At 36.6% G+C, this 18,711-nt stretch overlaps 1 protein-coding gene across 1 annotated transcript; it reads left to right on the top strand.

Moving 5' to 3' along the window:
* Positions 1-109: 109 nt before the first annotated feature.
* DECR1 (2,4-dienoyl-CoA reductase 1) lies at positions 110-15,056 on the top strand. The gene is made up of 10 exons (XM_064649398.1): positions 110-228; positions 3,542-3,744; positions 4,646-4,703; positions 4,844-4,930; positions 7,366-7,513; positions 10,642-10,741; positions 12,016-12,088; positions 14,235-14,381; positions 14,697-14,759; positions 14,854-15,056. The coding sequence occupies exons 1-10, from the start codon at positions 157-159 to the stop codon at positions 14,911-14,913; spliced, it is 1,011 nt and encodes a 336-aa protein (XP_064505468.1). The 5' UTR covers positions 110-156; the 3' UTR covers positions 14,914-15,056.
* The last annotated feature ends 3,655 nt before the right edge of the window (positions 15,057-18,711 follow it).

Raw genomic sequence — 18,711 nt, 5'->3', positions numbered from 1 at the left:
AAGGACATCCTTTTTTAAGAAAATGTTTACACATTCCACATTTCGCAACACCTGAGGTGTTGGCGGCCCCGCCGGCTCCGTGCCCTCAGCGGCTCTGACGGGCGTGGCCGCGGTGCCCGCCCGGTGCCGCCCGCAGCGCCGCCCCCGCGAGGCAAGATGGCGGCCGTGGCGGCGGCGGGGCTGTGGCGGCGCGCGGTGCGCGGCTCCTGCTTCTGTGGCACCGGGAGGGTAAGGCGGTCCCTGCGCTGCTGGGGTTCAGCGGGGACGGCGGCGCCTCGGGGGTGCTTCGCCACCTCCTGCCCCCCTGCCCCGGTTTGCCGGGGCGCCCTTGTCCCCTCTCAAGCACGGCGGGACCCTGCGGACGGTGCTGCCCGCCGGGCTCCGCCCGCAGCCGCGGAGAAAGCGCTCTTGCTGTCGTCGGAGCTGTGTCGAGGCCGGAGGAGGTCTCCGGCCGCTGGTCTTGGGGAAACAGCCAGGAACCCCCCCGAGAGTGGGGACACCCCTCGGTTCTCCTCAGCTCCCGGCTCTGTCTCGGAGCCCCCGCCGAGGACGCGGCCCCTGCCCACGGCCGGGCAGTTCCCGTGTCTCCCGTTTCAGTGCGGGCTGTGGGGGCATTGGCGTCGCCCTTTGCCCCCAATACCAAAGCTATTTGGGTAACGTGGTTTGAATGTTGCTGTCCAAACTGTGGCGTGGCTGACTTGTGACCGTGGTGATCTTATTGCAGCATTCCAGTACCTCAGGGGAGCCTACAAAAAATCTGGAGAAGGGCTTTTTAAAATGGCATATAGTGACAGGACAAGAGGGAATGTATTCAAACTGAAAGAGAGTAGGTTTGTATTGGATATGAACAGGTTGCCCAGGGAAGTTGAGGATGCCCCATCTTGGGAAGTGTTCAAGGCCAGGTTGGATGAGATTTGAGCAGCCTGGTCTAGTTGAAGGTGTCCCCGCCCATGGCAGGAGTTTTGGAACTAGATGATCTTTAAGGTCCTTTCCAATCCAAACCATTCTGTGATTGGGGGTTGCTGGAGGCTGTTCCTAGTGAGTTCTCCCAGGGCACAGTGCTTCTTACCAGTGACTGCTTATGTCTTTCTGAGATGACTTTCTGCAGTAATTTCACAAGTCACTTCTACCTCCTGAGTGAGGGTTGGTTTTTGGCTTGTCTGTGATTTGGATGTTAGTTGGGTGTTTTGGTTTTTTTGTTCTGGTTTTGTTGAAACAGTTTCCTGGCTTCTATATATCTCTGTTTACACCTGAGGCATAATTTAAAACCTTGACCTTAAATAGTAGAATGATTAAATTGAGTGGATCCTGTCATAGAAGCCCCTTGTGCAAGTTAGTAATGAGACGATAGCTGTCTAATGAAAAGATTGCTGAATTATACCAACTTCACTTCACTGGCTGCTGGGTATCATTACAGTACTTTATTAGTCTTGGTGCAGTCTTCTGCCAGCCCCTGCTATGGCCTGTTTCCTAATCTTCCTCCCTGGAGCAGAAGGAAAGCTGCTTGCCTGGTTTTGTAGTGGTGAGCAAGACCAGTGGGCTGTGTCTGTCATTTAACAGAGTGCCTAATCAGGGATCCTCAGTACTGCCTAGGTTATGTCCATATCCTGAAGGAAGAGAGAGTCCAAGTGCTGTCTTGATTTGCAGTCTCTGCCTTCAGCTGAAGTTCTCCAGTGGGAGCTTTTCTCCTGAAGAGGGATGAGTAGGAAACTAAGAAAGTCCCAAGAGAGAACCTTCATACTTCCCTTTTCTGGAGGCTTAGTAATATTGTGGTACTCTGTCAAAGTATGCAAATTTTATTTTACAAACTTTACAATTTTTTAGTAGTGGATCTGAAGAATTGTATTATTTCAGAAAAATGTGATATTCTTCAGAATTTCCTTTTGGTCTACTTGTGTTCCTTAGAACTACCTTTTGTTTCTTTTTTTTTTTTCTTTTTTTAGTTTTTTGTGACAAACCTATTGCACAAAGCTGAAGAGTCCAAGTTCCAGAAAGAATCCCTAAAGTACACACTTGATACAAATGCTGTAGGGCTTACTGCACTGCTTTACTTTTGTGATAATTCTAGCTTTAGTTCAAGCTCTACTTTCTGAATTTTGTTACCCACAGCTCTTCTTCACTCTTAGTTTTTCACAGAATATTCTGAGTTGGGAGGGAGCTACGTGGATCATCGAGTCCTACTCTTAAACGAATGGCCTGTACAGGGATTGAACCTGCAGCCTTGGTGCTATTAGCATCGTGCTTTAGGCTCCGTTAAATTGTCACTGTAATTCCATGATTGTTCTCTCTGTTTTCCCTTGTATTACTTATGCAGATGTATTACCACACAGAAAGATTCACATGCACACTTTCTCAGACCAGATTTAAACCCCGTGAAACCCCCAGTGCATTGTAGCTTTGGCATGTACAGATTAATCGTCTACCACTAAAAGTGTTAGTTTTCAATTTTAGTGCTGAAAATGTTAGTATGGATTATTATTGGAGAAAATAAATATAATTTACAGTCTTCTAATTTTTTGCAAATCAAGTCTAGTTTTGTCGTACTTGAAAGTGTTTGCAGCTTCAGGCTAAGGTAATTTTTGTATTCTAAATAATAAGGGAATTTCTGAATTGTTACTGTAATGCTGCATTTAATTCACTCATTAGATTAGGGCTTGAGTTAGTTTAATGTATTGGGATGCTAGAAATATCCTCTTAGCTGTTTTTGTTGTGACTTTCTTGGTGACATCAAAATGGCTCATTGCATTAGTGGGATGTTTTCTTACTGGTATAGTTTGCTAGATGTAATATTGAATTTTCTTCTCTTTTCATGTGTGTTTTTAAACACATTCCAAATATGTCTTTTTGCAGGGACCAATTCTTGAGAGGCTAATTTACTGTAAATGGTATTTCTGTGGGGACAGAGTGTGATACTGGTAACCTAACCTCACTCAGTTTTGTCTGGGAGATGACATTGGTTTCCTAAGCAGCACAAGTACCAATTGGGATAGCTCTTGTGGAGTTTGATTCTGTCCCATTCTCCAGTAAAGAAGGTGGTTTTGTTGCCTGCAGTAGTAGAGGATCAAAATCTTTTGCAGTAGTAAAGGATCAAAAGGTTTTCAATTTGTAAATATGTAGAGATGTAGCCTCCAAATCACATGGATTTGTTTATGCATAAAGTTCAGTGCAGATATGAATCTGAAGCCCAAATCCTACTGGGAGTCAATAATTAGTTGGTAATGGTTTTCCACATTCTTTAGTAAAAGCTATAGACACAAAAATGCACAAAATAGCAAGAATCATGGTTAAAATATTTTTTCAGTAGTTCTCTAGTTGCAATGGAATATCTAAAAATAGCTCAAGTGCTTTCCTAGTCTAGCGTTAGCGTCAAAGTGAAGGTCCGTGTGTGTTGCTATAATAGAATCTGGTCATTCTTACATTCAGTTTATAATTAAGGCAGTTATGGTTGTTACTTCCACTGGCATAAGAAAATCTGATCTTGTATAACAGTCCTGTATACAGAAAGGAGAAAAAAACTAACTTTTCTCTTAATTTCTTTCAGTTTTTCAGCCGTGGGCCAAATGTGCTGCATCAAGACAGCAGTGCACCACAAGCTTCATTCTTTTCACCTCTTCAAAAAGTGATGTTGCCACCAAATACCTTCCAAGGGAAAGTGGCCTTTATAACTGGTGGAGGTACTGGGCTTGGCAAAGGGATGACAACAGCTTTGTCCAGTTTAGGTGCCAAGTGTGTTATAGCAAGCCGGTAAATATTAATGAAGATGTTTTAGAGCTGTCATTTAGTACCAAATACTGAATAGATCTGTTTTCTTCTTCATAAACTGGAAAAAATTATTCTATTTATTCTACTTCAGTGCACTTTCAAATTATAATGTCATGTTCTGGATTCTATAAACTTGCAGATCCATCTACAGATGTCTAATTGGGTAAAAAACAATAGGAAGAAATAAACCAAATGCTTTTCTGTGAAATGTGGCAGCAAACAACCCTGAATATTAAACATAAATTCAACTAAAGCCTTAAGGAGAACAAAAAATAATATATTATTACAGGCGTTCTTGATACAGATTTGAATCGCAATAAAGAATTAAAGCCATTCCTCTTCTGACTTTAACAAGAGTCCTGGTTTTCCCTTGATGAAGATGATCTTTCTGCAGCTCTTTTAAGTAGCACTGCAGTAAAGTCTAGAAAAACAATCTAATTTTTAATCAAATTAAACAGAAGCATTGTGACATTCATCCAAACAGTGGTTTAGTTAGTTTTAAATCTCATTATGCATCTCTTAATTAGTGCTAGTAGAGTAGTAGCTAAACTACGTGTGATGATTGTGTATTCTGAAAGAAAATACTTTTTCTAGCTTGTGACATGCGATTAGCTTTAGATAGTCTCTTACTGTAGTCACTTCTGAGTTGCTTTGAAGTAGCACTAACCAGAAATTACTTAGCTTTGAAGTTTTCATTCAGCAAATTAGTGTCTAAACATAGTCTTAATCTTAAAGCTCAGTTTTTGTGAAAATCAGCAACATGCATGTGCACAAACACCTTTTTTAAGTAGTAACTCATCCCTGCTCAGCAAATCATGAGTTTATTAATCTGAATGGTAATTGCATTTAGCTGAAATAAGGGATGTTGTCTACTTATTTCTAGGAAGCTTGATGTTTTGAAAGGAACAGCAGAAGAAATTTCTTCTAAAACAGGGAATAAGGTACATTTTTAAGGAATTGTGAATATGTTACTTATTGTACTTTTTAGAATTTTTTTGCATTGATGTGCTTCTGTGGACTTGTTTAGCCTATGAGTGACATAGTTTTCTAGTCTAACAACTGCCTTTCGATTATTATGCAGGTTCATGCCATCCAGTGTGATGTGAGAGATCCAGTTTCAGTTAAGAATGCTGTTGCTGAAACAATCCAACTGGCAGGACATCCTGATGTAAGTGTTTTACAGAAAGGAAAGAACGTCATTTTTCATTACTGAAAATACTTTACATAGTAGGTATGAAGAAGCCTACTATGCTAGAAAGTTAGTGGAATCTAAAGAGACACTAGACTGAACAGTGGCAGTACTTCAAGGTAAAGCAAACATTAATAGTTAGACTGGTTACTCTATTCCTGTGGTTCTTAAAATACTTAGAGACCAGGTAGACAAAACATCCTTATCTTTACTCTGAGGATTAACATTTTCTTTTAAACAGTAGGACAATTCTGATGGGATTCTTTGAATTAATTAAGTGAATAGAATATTGCCCTTAAATCCTCCTGAAAAGGTGACTTACCTGTGTTTACTGAATTGCAGCTGTTGCTTATTAACAGAATGTCTCTCAAATTAGAAATGGAAGTTATCATAAACATCTTCTTTGATCCTTGCTTAGACTTTTTAATATACACAAAGAAAGTTCAAACTTGAAGACTAATTTCTCATAAAATCAAGAAAAAAGTATTCAGCCAAGCTAAGCATCTGTTCTTTAATAGTTTGGCACAAAACACAGGGCTCTTTACATCAGACTCTGAGAAGGGTGGTCTGGTGGAGTCCAAAGCATGATAGGCACCAAATTTTGATTTGATTGTGAGATAACAACTTTGATCCTACTAGTTGATAGAAAGTATGATGAGGCTGTTAACATTGTTGTAAAGGATAGTCAGATTTAAAACTGTTTACTGTAGATTTAGAATTGTTGTATGTGTATTGTAGACAATTTGCACTCACCAGGAGCTTCCTATAGATGTGGTAGAGAAACTACTGAATTTTAAATATATTAAGAAGTGGAGAAACTGTTTCTTGCAGCTGTTTGCTATAACAGTGCTAGAAATAAGGCAGCTCACTGTCCTGATGTGTAGACAAGATACTCTGGGATTTTTTTGACTACTGCTAAATGCCATTTTTAGCCAAAACACTTTATGATCTCCAGATTTTAAGTGTGTGCAGAGAGAGAGGAGACTTTTTCCTGTATTTTATGTTTTTAGTACACAAGTAGTTCTCTGAATAAGTACTTCCGATGACTTGTTCTTTACTAGCATTTACTTTCTCTTTAATTTCCCATATTCTGTGTATTTAAGGTAGACTGCAGAGTAAATTGAATATTCAGTTCTTCTTGTCCAGTTTTTCTTTTAGTGACAGACAAGAGATGTAAATTTATGAATACTGCAAACCTGGGTATCACTCCCTGCCACTGTGCATGTGAGGTGAGATCTCAAAAATAGAAGTTAATGGCAGTATGATAGTCCTTCTAGCTTTGCTTTATTCATTCTGTCCCTAAGACCATTACTCCCAATTAGAAAGCAATAATTTTTTTGTCATGGATTATTTTTCAGTCCTGTATATCTCAAAGATTGTATTGTGCAGTCCTTAGTTCACTAGTTTTATTATTATGTCTTTGCTGTATTTATTCAGTGATTCAAGTAACCACCTCAGTATCTTGAGGTGTTTGGATTTTTTTTTTCTTCATAACTCCAGGGAGGCCTTTAAATTATATTTGCTATCCATATGTATAATTTATGACTGCTGTATATTACTAGTCTTATATTCATGTTATATGTGCTGTGCTCTGCTTTGTTATTGAAAATTCTAATGTCTTCATTTAGCCTGGAAGTTCTTCATGACTTTGTTTTACATGCAAACCTTCATGAATCGAGGTGCCATTCTTTAACTAATACACCATTTTATTGCTTCAGCACATTATATGACTAAATATACAGGATCCGGCCACATAGGTTTTGGTTTAAAAACTACTTATGTGATGCTTAAAACGTTATCTACTCTACTGGCTTGAAGGGCTAAGCAAATGATAAAGTGAAAGTATTCTCTGCCTAATTATTGTTTATAGAAAAGCAGCAAGTGAGGGATGTACATCTGTTCAGTGAAAGTTTCATAGCAGTTGCTTGTGGCACACTGTATCAGAATCTCCTCGTCATGACTGATTTGACTTCCTGTTATGCAGCAGTCAGCCAGTCCAGACTTTAGTTACCAGGTTGCCTGAACTTCTTTTGCTTTTATTCCCATGCATCCATTATATTAAATATATGGGATTTTGGAACTTGGTGGGGACAAACTTTTCTGTTAGGATGCACTTGAGATACTGTGGAAAACAGTGACTTAAGTCACCCTCTACATTTATGGTTCCTCAGTACTAGACTAGTAATTACAGTAATTTGGAAATATGACTCATTTTCTGTTACTGACACATGTCTGTGCTGCAGATGTTAAAATTCTGATGGATTATTTTCTCTCTCTCCCCACCCCCTGTGCCTCATTTGATGAGGATATTTTTGCTTTTGTACCTGGAAACACTAGGAAGTTCCTTGTAAGTTCTTTGGTTTTGTCTCGGGAATAGTTCTTTTTAGTTAACTCTCAGCTTTTCCTTTTTTCAGGTTGTGATAAACAATGCAGCTGGAAACTTTATTTCCCCTTCTGAACGACTTTCTGCTAATGCATGGAGAACAATAACAGATATTGTGCTTAATGGTACTGCTTTTGTAACCCTGGAAATCGGAAAGGAGCTCATTAAAGCCCAAAAAGGTATCTTAAGATAAGCATTGTGGCATGTTATTACTTGCTTTCCTTGCCTTGCTATTATTATAGTAGTTGGAAAAGAAATACAATTTTTAACATTCTTCTAGAAAGGAACTTCACTGTCAGTGAAAGCTGTACGTAGGTATCACACAGTAGATCTGGCTAACAATTATTTCATTGTAGCATCAGGCCTTACAATTGGATCCAGAGGTCATGAGGTTGAATATAAAAATGGGAGTTCTAGTTGTAAAACGTTTTTAAAAACTAAAAAAATAAGGCTTTGTGTAAAACAAGTGCTGTTATTTCTTTTAAGTCTATGTTGGTTTCATTGAGCAACTGAACATGAGATATTTATTTACATGAACAGCAAGTCAGGATATCCCCTTGAAATTTCCTCCTACACTTAAATAAGTAAAACTTACAGCTGTGCTATTTGACTAATAGTAGTAGAGAATATTACCTTTGAGATAACTTGAAAGATAATTTCAAAATTGAAATCAGTGTTAGAGTTTATTTTCCCAGAACCCTAGTTCTAGACTACCTAGGAGTTTAATCCAATATCATAGCTTTACCTTAAAAATATGACAGTTCTTTCTTATACTATTTAGCCAAAGATTTGCTTAAGATTATTGTCTTTAAGGGAAAGATAATGTATGCCCTTCTATGTTATTTCATAGATTATATACAAAGAACTGCTTTCATTTTATATTATCTTCCAGTTACAAATTGAAAAACAATGAGGGTGGGGTTTTTTTGATCAGAATTATATAATCTCAAATTCATTTAAAAGCAGTATCTGTATTATGGTTTTCCATGTGCCCTCGCTTCTGAATCTTGTTTTCTAGGTACAGTCACTGTGTTGCAGTACTACTTTGGTATTTGCACTGTATTTCTCTAACTTCTGAATTAGTTGAATTTCTTCAAAACTTCTCTCCGAAAAGTACTCATTGAGTTTATACTATTTAATTATAACAATATAAAGTTAATGTTATTTTGGTAGGTCTGTAACAGTTTTTGTTAGTATATAGGTATGTCCCTCCTATATTTTAGCAGCACATGAAAAAATCATTCCACCATTCTAAAAAATGTTTATATTCCCACATTAGAAACCCATCCCCAGTTCTGACTTACTATATAATTATAGCAGACCATATTAATAGTTTGCCTTATGGCCTTCCAGGTTCATGCAGTGTCTCTGTATAGTAATGTGAAATATGGCTTCAAACGTGCTTTTGGCTTTGCTGTTGTGGAATGAAAAACTACTTTCCTTTCTTCCATCCTCAGATTTGGTAAAATTCAGAAGTTATTCACCTTCATGTTGTCTCTCTTGCTTTCGCTTCTAAGCTTATAAAACATGTGAATTTCTTTTGCTATTACTCGCATGCCTTCTTTCTAGGGGATTCCATCTGTAAGTAAGACTTTTTATTTAAGGCTTTCTTTAAGACATATTTTTGCAAGTAAATCAATTGTACCTCTTTGTCCCCTCATTCTCCACCTTTGTGTTCTTCTTACTTGCATGCTTTTTTAATTTTGAGCAGCTACCTTAGTTTCTGATGTGATGGTGATGCTAACTAATGCAGATATTTTAGAGCAGTCTGTGAGGATACTATGAATCTGACAGTTTCTAAAACATTGGCACATCCTTTAGGTCTGCAGAATGACCTACATTAAATCTAATGTAAATAATAAAACTTTTCTGCTTTTAGACTCCCAAGTTTTTGCTGGTATTTAAAAGGAATTTTTATTCTGCTAGTGTGATACGTATTTTTACAACAAGGGAGAAGTTAATTGCTGAGTTGTTGTCCATTTTATGAATATAGGCTTTACAAATAAAAGTTGTGTATGAACTGAAGTGTACTTTAAACTTCAGAGCTGTAAATTTATCAGTTATTCTTGCTTCTGTATTAGATTCACCTAACTCACCTCTACTTAACTTGTATTTAAAAAAAATCTGTGGTTTAATTCTGTGAAATGTATAATTAGCAATCATCTCTAGATAGCTTCAGAGTTGTTCTGTGGTTTTTTTTTCCTTGTGTTGATTTTTCTTTTCAGAGTCTCTCAATGTAGATTACATTTTTATTAGCAGGATCCATGATTTCTGGATATCTGCTGGCATTTCAATCATGCTTGCTTATGGTTCTTTTTAGTTTCTTTTGTGTAACACTGTAATTTTTTACCTGAGTTTCTACTTCACATACAGTCTATCAGTGATGTATATTGTTTTAGAAATATCCCCTGGGTAGCTTTTCTAATTAAATTATTTTTAAAATATAGAAAGTAGAACAGTTATTTTAGTTACTGTGGCATAAGTAGTGAACTGTCATCCCTTGTCCTCCATTTCCCGGTTACAGTAAGCTCATACTAGTCATTGACCAGACAGTTGGAATTTGCAGGATTCTATAAAAGAAAGATTAAATAAACAGTTGCAGTTTCCATTATTTTCCAGAATGTTTTTTGCTAAACCTGTTACAAAATACAGCATATAAAAGAAAGTAGTCTTTTTATAACAGAGTTTGTTGTGATAATAATGGAGAAAGTTATGCAGGTTAACTTCGTAAGAGGCTCTACTGCAGAAAAAGCTTTTGAAAATGTCTTTAAAGAATTACTTTTTTTCTGCATAAACTTTTACTCAAGGCCTCAACTGTGTCATTTTAAGATTATGCCAAACCTAATCATAAATGCTGATTTCCCCCCCCCTCAGGAATTGATGAAATTAGGGCAAAATACCTGATTACTGATAACTAGACTAGTGCAGCTTCTGAAAAAAACAATGTAAGATCTTAGGCCTTCACTCCAGTTAGACTGATTTGTGCATTAAATTCATTAATCAGTAGAAGTGTGAGGCTTTAGACCTTTGGAACCTTATTAATAGCTACTTACACTTACCTGAAACAACTCTTAAAAGTCTTGCAAAAGAGGGAACTGAAATAAAAAGGCTTGAAAATAAAGTTTCCAAGACTATATTTCTAAAATGCCTTTTCACAACCCAGAGTGAATTGGCATCCCTAACACTTGAACTGAACTTGAACTTCTATACCACTGATATTACTTTTACCTTAAGTTCAGAGTTTGATCTTCATGTATTTTTGTTTGTTTAGTGTGGGATTTTTTTTAAATGTGTTTGCAACTTCTAGGAGCAGCATTCTTGGCTATTACAACAATTTATGCAGAGAGTGGTTCAGGATTTGTGTTGCCAAGTGCCTCTGCCAAAGCTGGCGTAGAAGCAATGAGCAAGTAAGTAATATAGCAAAATGTGTGCTCTGGTTTTCACATCCTTTAGGTAGAGTAATTGGTGTGTAAAAGTGGAGCTAGTTGGTGTAATCCTCCTATTCCATTGTACCATAAAAGATCCTTTCAGGCTCCAGTCTTGTCTTAGCAATATCTTAGTATACTGACAGCTTCTTACAGAAAAAAGTATTAACTGTTATTGTTGTGATAGTTTCTATCACAAGGCAAAGATACAGACAAGTAGGAATGCTACTTTTGGCAATAGCAAGTTCCAAAGTTTCAGTTTTAAAGAGTTTTGATATTCAGATTCTCTTGCGTTCTCATAGGTGAACCAGCACTTTAAGACAGTTATTAAGGGAACTGTTCAAGGTCTATAGTACCTTGCATGTTCTTTTGTCTTAGGAAAAGATGTGCTTGCATTTGGGTACACTGTACAGTGGTTTACCTCTGTTTAGTTTCATCAAGAAATTTGTTTCCTGTCACTATTTTAAATTAAGGTCTGCAGTTATACTTAATTCAGAACAGTATTGTGTAAGGTATTCATGTTACTCGGCAAACAAAAGGATTTCTCTCATTATTAACTTCATGCTACTCCATAGCACATAGACCTTCCTCTGCACTTCAGCAGAAGGAATTGAATAGTTTGGCAGCTTTCTGCTAGAAAAGTTACTGCTAGAAATCTTTATCCAGAAAAAAATGAAGGACTGAATAATGATTTTGATTTCTGTTCTGTAGAGCTGTAACTGAAATGTGTACTTTTCAGAGACTTTATGACTCAGCTAATTAATTCACCATAGTAAATCATCTATCCAAAATACTTGTTATGCAGACAAAATGTCATAAAGCAAAATTATTTTAGTGGTCCCATATTAGAATGTGTCCTCTGTTTTGTGTTATTTCAAAACACTCAATGTGAGAGCTATGTTGAAAATGTTAGAAAAGTATACTTGTGGGATAGTCCAAGTAGCCAGAGAAAGATGGTGACCTAACAGTTGTTTGTCAAGGAATTTAGGTGCTGAAATCATCTGTGATTTTCAGTGGAGTAAGACTTGCTCCTTAATGCTGCTTTATCTATGATGCATCTATTAAATCAATATTCCTATTTGTGAATGCGTTTTTGTTTTGGTTTTTCTTTCTTCTCTGAAATGTTTTTGTTAAGAACAAGAATAAAACCTTAATAGAAATGCTTGTTTCAGGAAAGTTCTAATGTTTTTTTTCTGAATAGAATTATTAAAATATTGTGTTTAAAATATTGATGCGTTCTGTTAATGAATTTTTAGGTCTCTTGCGGCTGAATGGGGTAAATATGGCATGAGATTCAATGTGATTCAACCAGGTCCAATAAAAACAAAGGTACATAGCATGAAGTAAAACACAACCTTGAATATGCTTTGTAGTACAGACTTAACTTTAACATAGTCTAACCTTTTCTATAGCTGTTAAATTCAAGTATGATTTCCTTGGTAGTCAAGACTCTGCTGGAATATTGAACACGCTTCTCACTCAGATGTTTTTGAACTTCAGAAATGTGCCACTGCCCTTTCTACTACAGCTGATATAAACTGAACCCTTTTTAGTGTTTCGGAGAATTTGTATATCAAAATACTTAATGTTGATTCTTATCAACTGTTTGTACCTGGTTTGTCAAGTAAAGTGAATTTGGACAGTTGGTGGAGTAAAGTGCCTGCTTCTGCTTGAACTCCTAATTATTAGACAAAATATTAATTCCAAAATCTCAGAATCTCTTTTAGGTATATGAGAACAGAATCTCACTAGTTTTCTTGAAAAGCTCAGAACTAGAAAAACTTAAGTTGGCAAGGAAACGAGAACCTTTGATGTGAGTGAAAAGGAGGACTGGAGGGTTTGAAGGAAGTAATCCAGACCAGCTGGAACAGGAAGAATAAAGAGAGCAGTCCTGCAGGAGGAGAGAGGAGGATCCGTTTCCCATTGAATCAAATTATTACAATTATGAGCAGTAACAGCTAATAATGGTATTGCTATTACCTGTAAAATGTTTCACAGTTGGTTTTACTGTTGTTTTGGGGGAAGGGGTGCAGAGTTGCTTTTCTTTTTACTTTTTCTTTTTTTTTCTTTTTTTTTTTCCCTTTTCTCCTCTTGTCAGTTTTAGATCCACTGTACAACTTAGTTAAAACTCATTTGACTGTAAAGAAAAGCAAATGGCAGAATCAGCGGGGTTATAAGAATGTTGAAATAGCATTATAAGATCAGACCAAAAGTCCACCAGGCCTTGTATCTTGTGGATTTTTAGACAAGAGTAGAAGAAAAACATTTAATAACATTTCTTTGTGTCATCAGCCTCTAGCATTCTGGGGATTTTGATACAGTTGGTGTCTTTTCATATTGCAGTTATCTTCGTAGATTTTATTCTTCCATTACTTGTCCTGATCCTTTTTGAATCCATATAAATGTTTGGCATCCACTATATCACATCATGAGATCTTTTCGATTTATAAATTCTCGTAATTTTTGGCAAGTTAAGTGCTTTAAATGTCAATATTACTACCTCCTGTTAATGTTTCTTATTTAAATGAATAGTGTAAAACACACTTGAAATACTGTGTGTTCTTAATAAAGTGCTATATTTGTTGTACTGGTTCCAAGTTCAAATTTCCCTCAAAACATAAAAAGGCTTTACTTAAGACAGCATATTGCAAAATCAAGGTTTTCTGCCTTAGGGGCTGTATCCATTTATTTAAAAAATACTGTTGTAAGTCATGATGGGAAAAGAAAAAGGCATACAAGCTCAATAGCATTAAGATTATAAACTGGCTTTTAAAAACATGGCAACAGACGGCTTAAATGGCATGACTATAGCCATATTTACATAAATTACAGTGTGCTTTAACTCATAACTTCAGTAACAACGTAAATATTACTCTTACATTTTTCACATTAGGAGGTTTTTCCTTGTGGAGGAGCCAGGAAGAACAAAAAAACCTTTCTATTTTGCATGCCATTTTAAGCTATTCAAATACTAAAACTTCCAGTGGCTTACTTTAGTTCTACAAATTGCTGCAATTTAACTGAACTTTATCTTTTTTTTTTCTTTTCCATTTTATTTACTCTGTCATATATAATTTATTTCTGGCCACTTTCCTGCTCTCTTCTCCCCTGATTCCTCTCCCCTGTCCCTGCAGCAATTTTGAGTCTTGCTTATTTCTTCAAATGTTTACCAAGGGTGTTTGAGAAATAAGGATCATTAATCCCATATGTGTTTCACAGATAGATCATGGGTGAGTATCCCAAAAGTGTCAAATTCCAGCTTATCATCCTCAGTAGTTGCAACAGGGATAAATTGTTGCAACAAGGATAAATTGTTTCCTCTTTCCTACTCCCTACTTATTCATGCAACTGACAAAGAGGGTGTAGACAGCTTACTCACAAATGTTATCTTCCATGTTGTGTCTGCAGAGTCAAATCTCCGTTGGATTTTATTTTCTGATGTAGTTATAACTTTAATGTTTCTCTTAATTCTCAGGGTGCTTTTAGCCGCCTTGACCCAACAGGCACATTTGAGAAGAAGATGATTGAGAGGATTCCCTGTGGTCGTCTGGGAACTGTAGAAGAAATTGCAAATCTTGCTGCCTATTTCTGCAGCGACTATGCAAGCTGGGTTAATGGAGCAGTGAGTTTTGGTTGATCTAGTTTATACAATTAATCCCATGATGGTGTGAGTTTTGCTGATATTTTTTAAAGCACTGGTTTCAAAAATGAAGCAAAACATCTTACTTTGAAATCCTTTACAAGTATTATTCACCTTTTGATTGTAGTGCATGGTAGTTAGTACTTTTTAAAAGAATTTTTAAAAGTGATTGAATTGCATTATTTTCAGCATGGGGTTTTCTCACCCAAATCAAGAAAAATTACTTTCACAGTTCATAACAGGGGAAGACTACAGAAAACCCACTATTACTAAACACACTGTTTATGTTTTTTCTAGGTTATTAGGATGGATGGTGGAGAATATGTTTCTATGGCAGGAGAATTCAATGATTTGAAAAGGGTATTCATTTCCTTTCTTGCTATTTTACATTCAAACACTCGAATGTGTAATTATTATATGGAATTCCAATAAAATGCTCTTTTTCTTTTATTAGGTTACCAAAGAGCAGTGGGATATGATGGAAGCAATGATTAGAAAAACAAAAGGCTCTTAAAGTACGTAACTGTATGGTGGAGATTCTTGGAAACGAACCACTGCTTTTTCATTAATATTTATAAATAACCATTTGAGAAATAGCCTTCAAAATCTTTTGTATGCTAATTTTAATAAAATTTTTTGAAATGGTTGTATTTTGAATATAGCTTATGTGTTTTTCCCCATCCAAAATCTAATCTGTTGCCAATAGTGAACAATAGTTGGTACCTGAAATTTTACTGTTCTTTAGAATGTCTTACACAACCTTGGTCTACAGTTAGCTTTTTTTTTTTTTATCTTTCAGAGGATTTTTTCCTCAGATATATGCAAGTGTCTCTTAATATTGTAATTTTAATAGTGTTTCAGCACTGTCATAACAGAATGCGATTATTAATCTGAAGAAAAAAAAAAAACCAGAATTAAGTCTTAATCTTCACACTTCAATAAAAAGTCATAAACTTACAAGTAAAGTTTCAAGTTATTAGCGGGACTAAATACACTGAGACAGGATGTAACTCCTGTGGTTCCTTACAAAATCTTGAAATGTCTAACTGTCTTGGTCTCATCTTTTGTGACATTTTCAGTCTGTTAATTAGCTTATGCTGAACTTTAAAAATGGCATTTAAGGACCTGAAATGCCTTTCTGAGGAGCTCATTCTTTGTCATGATTAACAGTGTTCTTGAAAATGAGAAACTAAAAATCATTTGCTATTAACATATGTGTGACTAGGGGAGTCTCTCCATAAAAAGTGGTTTGTATAAGACTAGTAATGGACACTGGTAAATTGGGACTGAAAGTGTTGCTACTCGTTTGTTGAGATTTAGAAAAAATCCCTAGGTTTCATTTGCATTCACAGGCTGGTACTAAAGAAATTTTAAGATGACATTACCTCTGAATCTAGTCAGTTTGTCCGTCCCAAATAAGCAGGTGATAAAAAAGTTGCTGTTCCTCTTTTAGTATTACGTTTTCCAGATTAGAGAGTTGCCAGTTGTTTTCCCTCCTGCTTCAGACAGTGGTTGGAATTCTTCAAAGAAATTGTCAGGCTCTGGCCTGTACAGCCTGAAATCAATGCCTTTTTTCTTTTTTTGTGTTTAACCAGAGCTCCAGCCTGTCTACACACACAGGTGTGAACTTAGCTTTGTGTGCTTTGAGTCTGACACAGTGATTTAAGAGTCCAGACCACAGAAGCAATTCAAGGATGTCTTCCTCCAGGTGCTGGCAGTGGTCATGTATTTTTCCTCACAATTCAGGACATACTTACGTATACCAACATCTGACTTTGAAGTCACTTGATTGCCTTATTACAAATCTGAAGCAAGGTAGTATGTGTTCTGCCTAAAGTGTTGGCTACACTAGTGCAGGCTTCCATGTGCCAGCTTTCTCCCACGAGTGATGGTCCTGTGGGGGATTGAATTGCGTCTCTGGCACTGATAATAAAAACAAGCAAGCATGTTTATCATAGTAGTCTTCAAGGTGTCTGTTGAGCATAATGCAAAGCTTTTTTGTAGTATCTTGGGTTTGTTAGGCCTACTGTCAAGATTGAGTTCTGACATGATATCCATGTCTTTTCCCCAGAAAAGTGATTTAATTCAGAAGTTAGGCCCATATATACTGTTTTTTGCTCATCATGCTTTGCATATACTTATATTTTCTCTTTGTATGGCACAGTTGCATGGTAAGACTTTGACACTTGAAAAACAAGTGTTTCAGAAAAAAAAAATTCAAATATATGTTTGTGAGCTGTGGTAACATCAAGTATTTCTCTGCAGTATTTAGTAGGTTATCCTATGGAGTTGGGCTGTGCACGGTCTGTCCTTTGTTTAGAAAGCAAACTTGGCAGAGCTCATTTTGGAAATGTTTCTCTTCCGCAGCAAAAGCAGTGGGTTCCTATGCAAAAGTACTTAAAGAATGTCAAGGGCTTTTGCAGTTTAAAATGAAGACTGCTTTTTGATCTAAAAATTAAAAAAATGAAAACATCTTTTCTTTCATTTTTCACTTATCCGAGAGATTAAGGCCAGCTTTGCATCTGGAAGAAACTCAATTTATAGTGAACCTTTAAGGGAGTGAAGCTCCTCAGCAAACCATCAGAGTTACTGCAACATATCCTTAAAGGATGGCAGCAGTTGCTTTATCTGATAAGGTCAAAATATTGAAGGAGGCCTCTTAAAGCTTGTCTTGTAAATAGATACTGGAGATTTATTCAATAACAGGACATTTGTCATTTGCAGAAATGGGTATTTCTTCTGAAGTATCATCTTCTACCTGTTTACTGTTCATAGCTAAATGAATTATTAATTGTAATGTGACAACAAAACATTTTTAAAGCATGTGTTATTCAGTGATGGAACCAGAAAGCACATTTTAAATTTTAATGAGCATCTGTAATAAGAATAGACTTTATCTTGCCTGTACCAGTGACATCCATTTCAAACTGCACAAGTTAGTTGCTTTTAGTTTCTGAACATTCTATCAAGATATATACAATGTGTTGATGCTGATTTTAGAATTGGCATATAATGTTTTAAGAGTTATATGTTACTGGATAGTTTACAAAATATTGCCTAATACATAGACCTGGTTAAGTGAAAAGACTTAACTCTGGTCTTGTCATCCACGTTTGCAGGACAATGGAATAGTCTGACTGGGATGCATTTCTTTCATTAAGACTTGGTAGGGACAGGAAAGGAACATTACAATGATGACATGAATCTTAAACATCTCTTAAACATCTCAAGTTTTTGTTTTGCCTAAATACAATTAAATGTATAAGTAAAGGAGCAACATGACATCCGAGCTCAGGAAAAGAACAAAAGCAAGTGCCTTTACAGCAACTGGTTTGGCTTGAAAATTCCATAAGAATCTGTTCCTAATGCTAATGAGAATTAGACTGTCCTGAAAAGGCATAAAATATCCCAAAAACCCAAGAGGTGCCCAATCCATAAGCATGCTCCACAGCTGGGTATTGCACAGTGACTGACATAACTCACAGTCATCACAGCTGCTTTATTCCAAAGGTAGCAAAGCTGGCAGGAGATAGTGTCCACATTAAACATGCTGTCAGACTGGCATATTTGCCTGAGATTGTTGCAGTCCTCATCCTATCTGAGATTGCCAGTGAGCTACAATGTAAAGGGAAGTGTGAAAAAAAGTATTTATTTGTGGCATAATCGTTCTGTGGAGATGAGGTTGGAGGGACAGGAAGGTGGAGGAATGAGTCAGAAAAGGTGATGGTATACATTGGAGATTGCAACAGGGGTCAGTAGGGTTGCAGAAGCAGTTTAATTTTCATGAATCTTAAGGAAAACTTTCCTGGATTCCAAATACCTTTTTTAAAAATGATTTTTGCATAACCCATCAGTCAAAGGTGTTATCACTTCCATGAATTAAACTTGGAGATGCCCACAAAGGAGATTCATTGTCTGTTTTCAACTGAAAAGTACATCTTGTCTGCTTGATTAAATCCTGAAATTACCCTTTTTATTTCTGCTGATGATTTACTGTCTTTGAACCTGTCTGTTACAATTTCTTAGATTAATTCAATGCTGTAAGGGCAGTAGAGGCTTATAAACAGGTTATAAAAATCATTTAAGATTGCAAATGAAAGAGACCAGTTGTATTACCTCTTCACTGTGATACTAGAACTGCCATCAGTCTTTGGTTCTCCTGTTTCTGGCAATTCCCTCCTCTTAAATATTTCAGTTACTGTTGAGAATATTGCTAATGTTTTTTAATTCAAGAATTTGCTTTATAAGCAGAAGATGACTCTATTTGAGTGGTGTTCCTACCTGTCCATACTGGCTTCCATGTTCATTGTCA

The sequence above is a fragment of the Pseudopipra pipra genome, chromosome 1, assembly GCF_036250125.1.
Source record: "Pseudopipra pipra isolate bDixPip1 chromosome 1, bDixPip1.hap1, whole genome shotgun sequence".
Classification (NCBI taxonomy): domain Eukaryota; kingdom Metazoa; phylum Chordata; class Aves; order Passeriformes; family Pipridae; genus Pseudopipra; species Pseudopipra pipra.
This window is presented reverse-complemented; position numbering and strand designations above follow the sequence as displayed.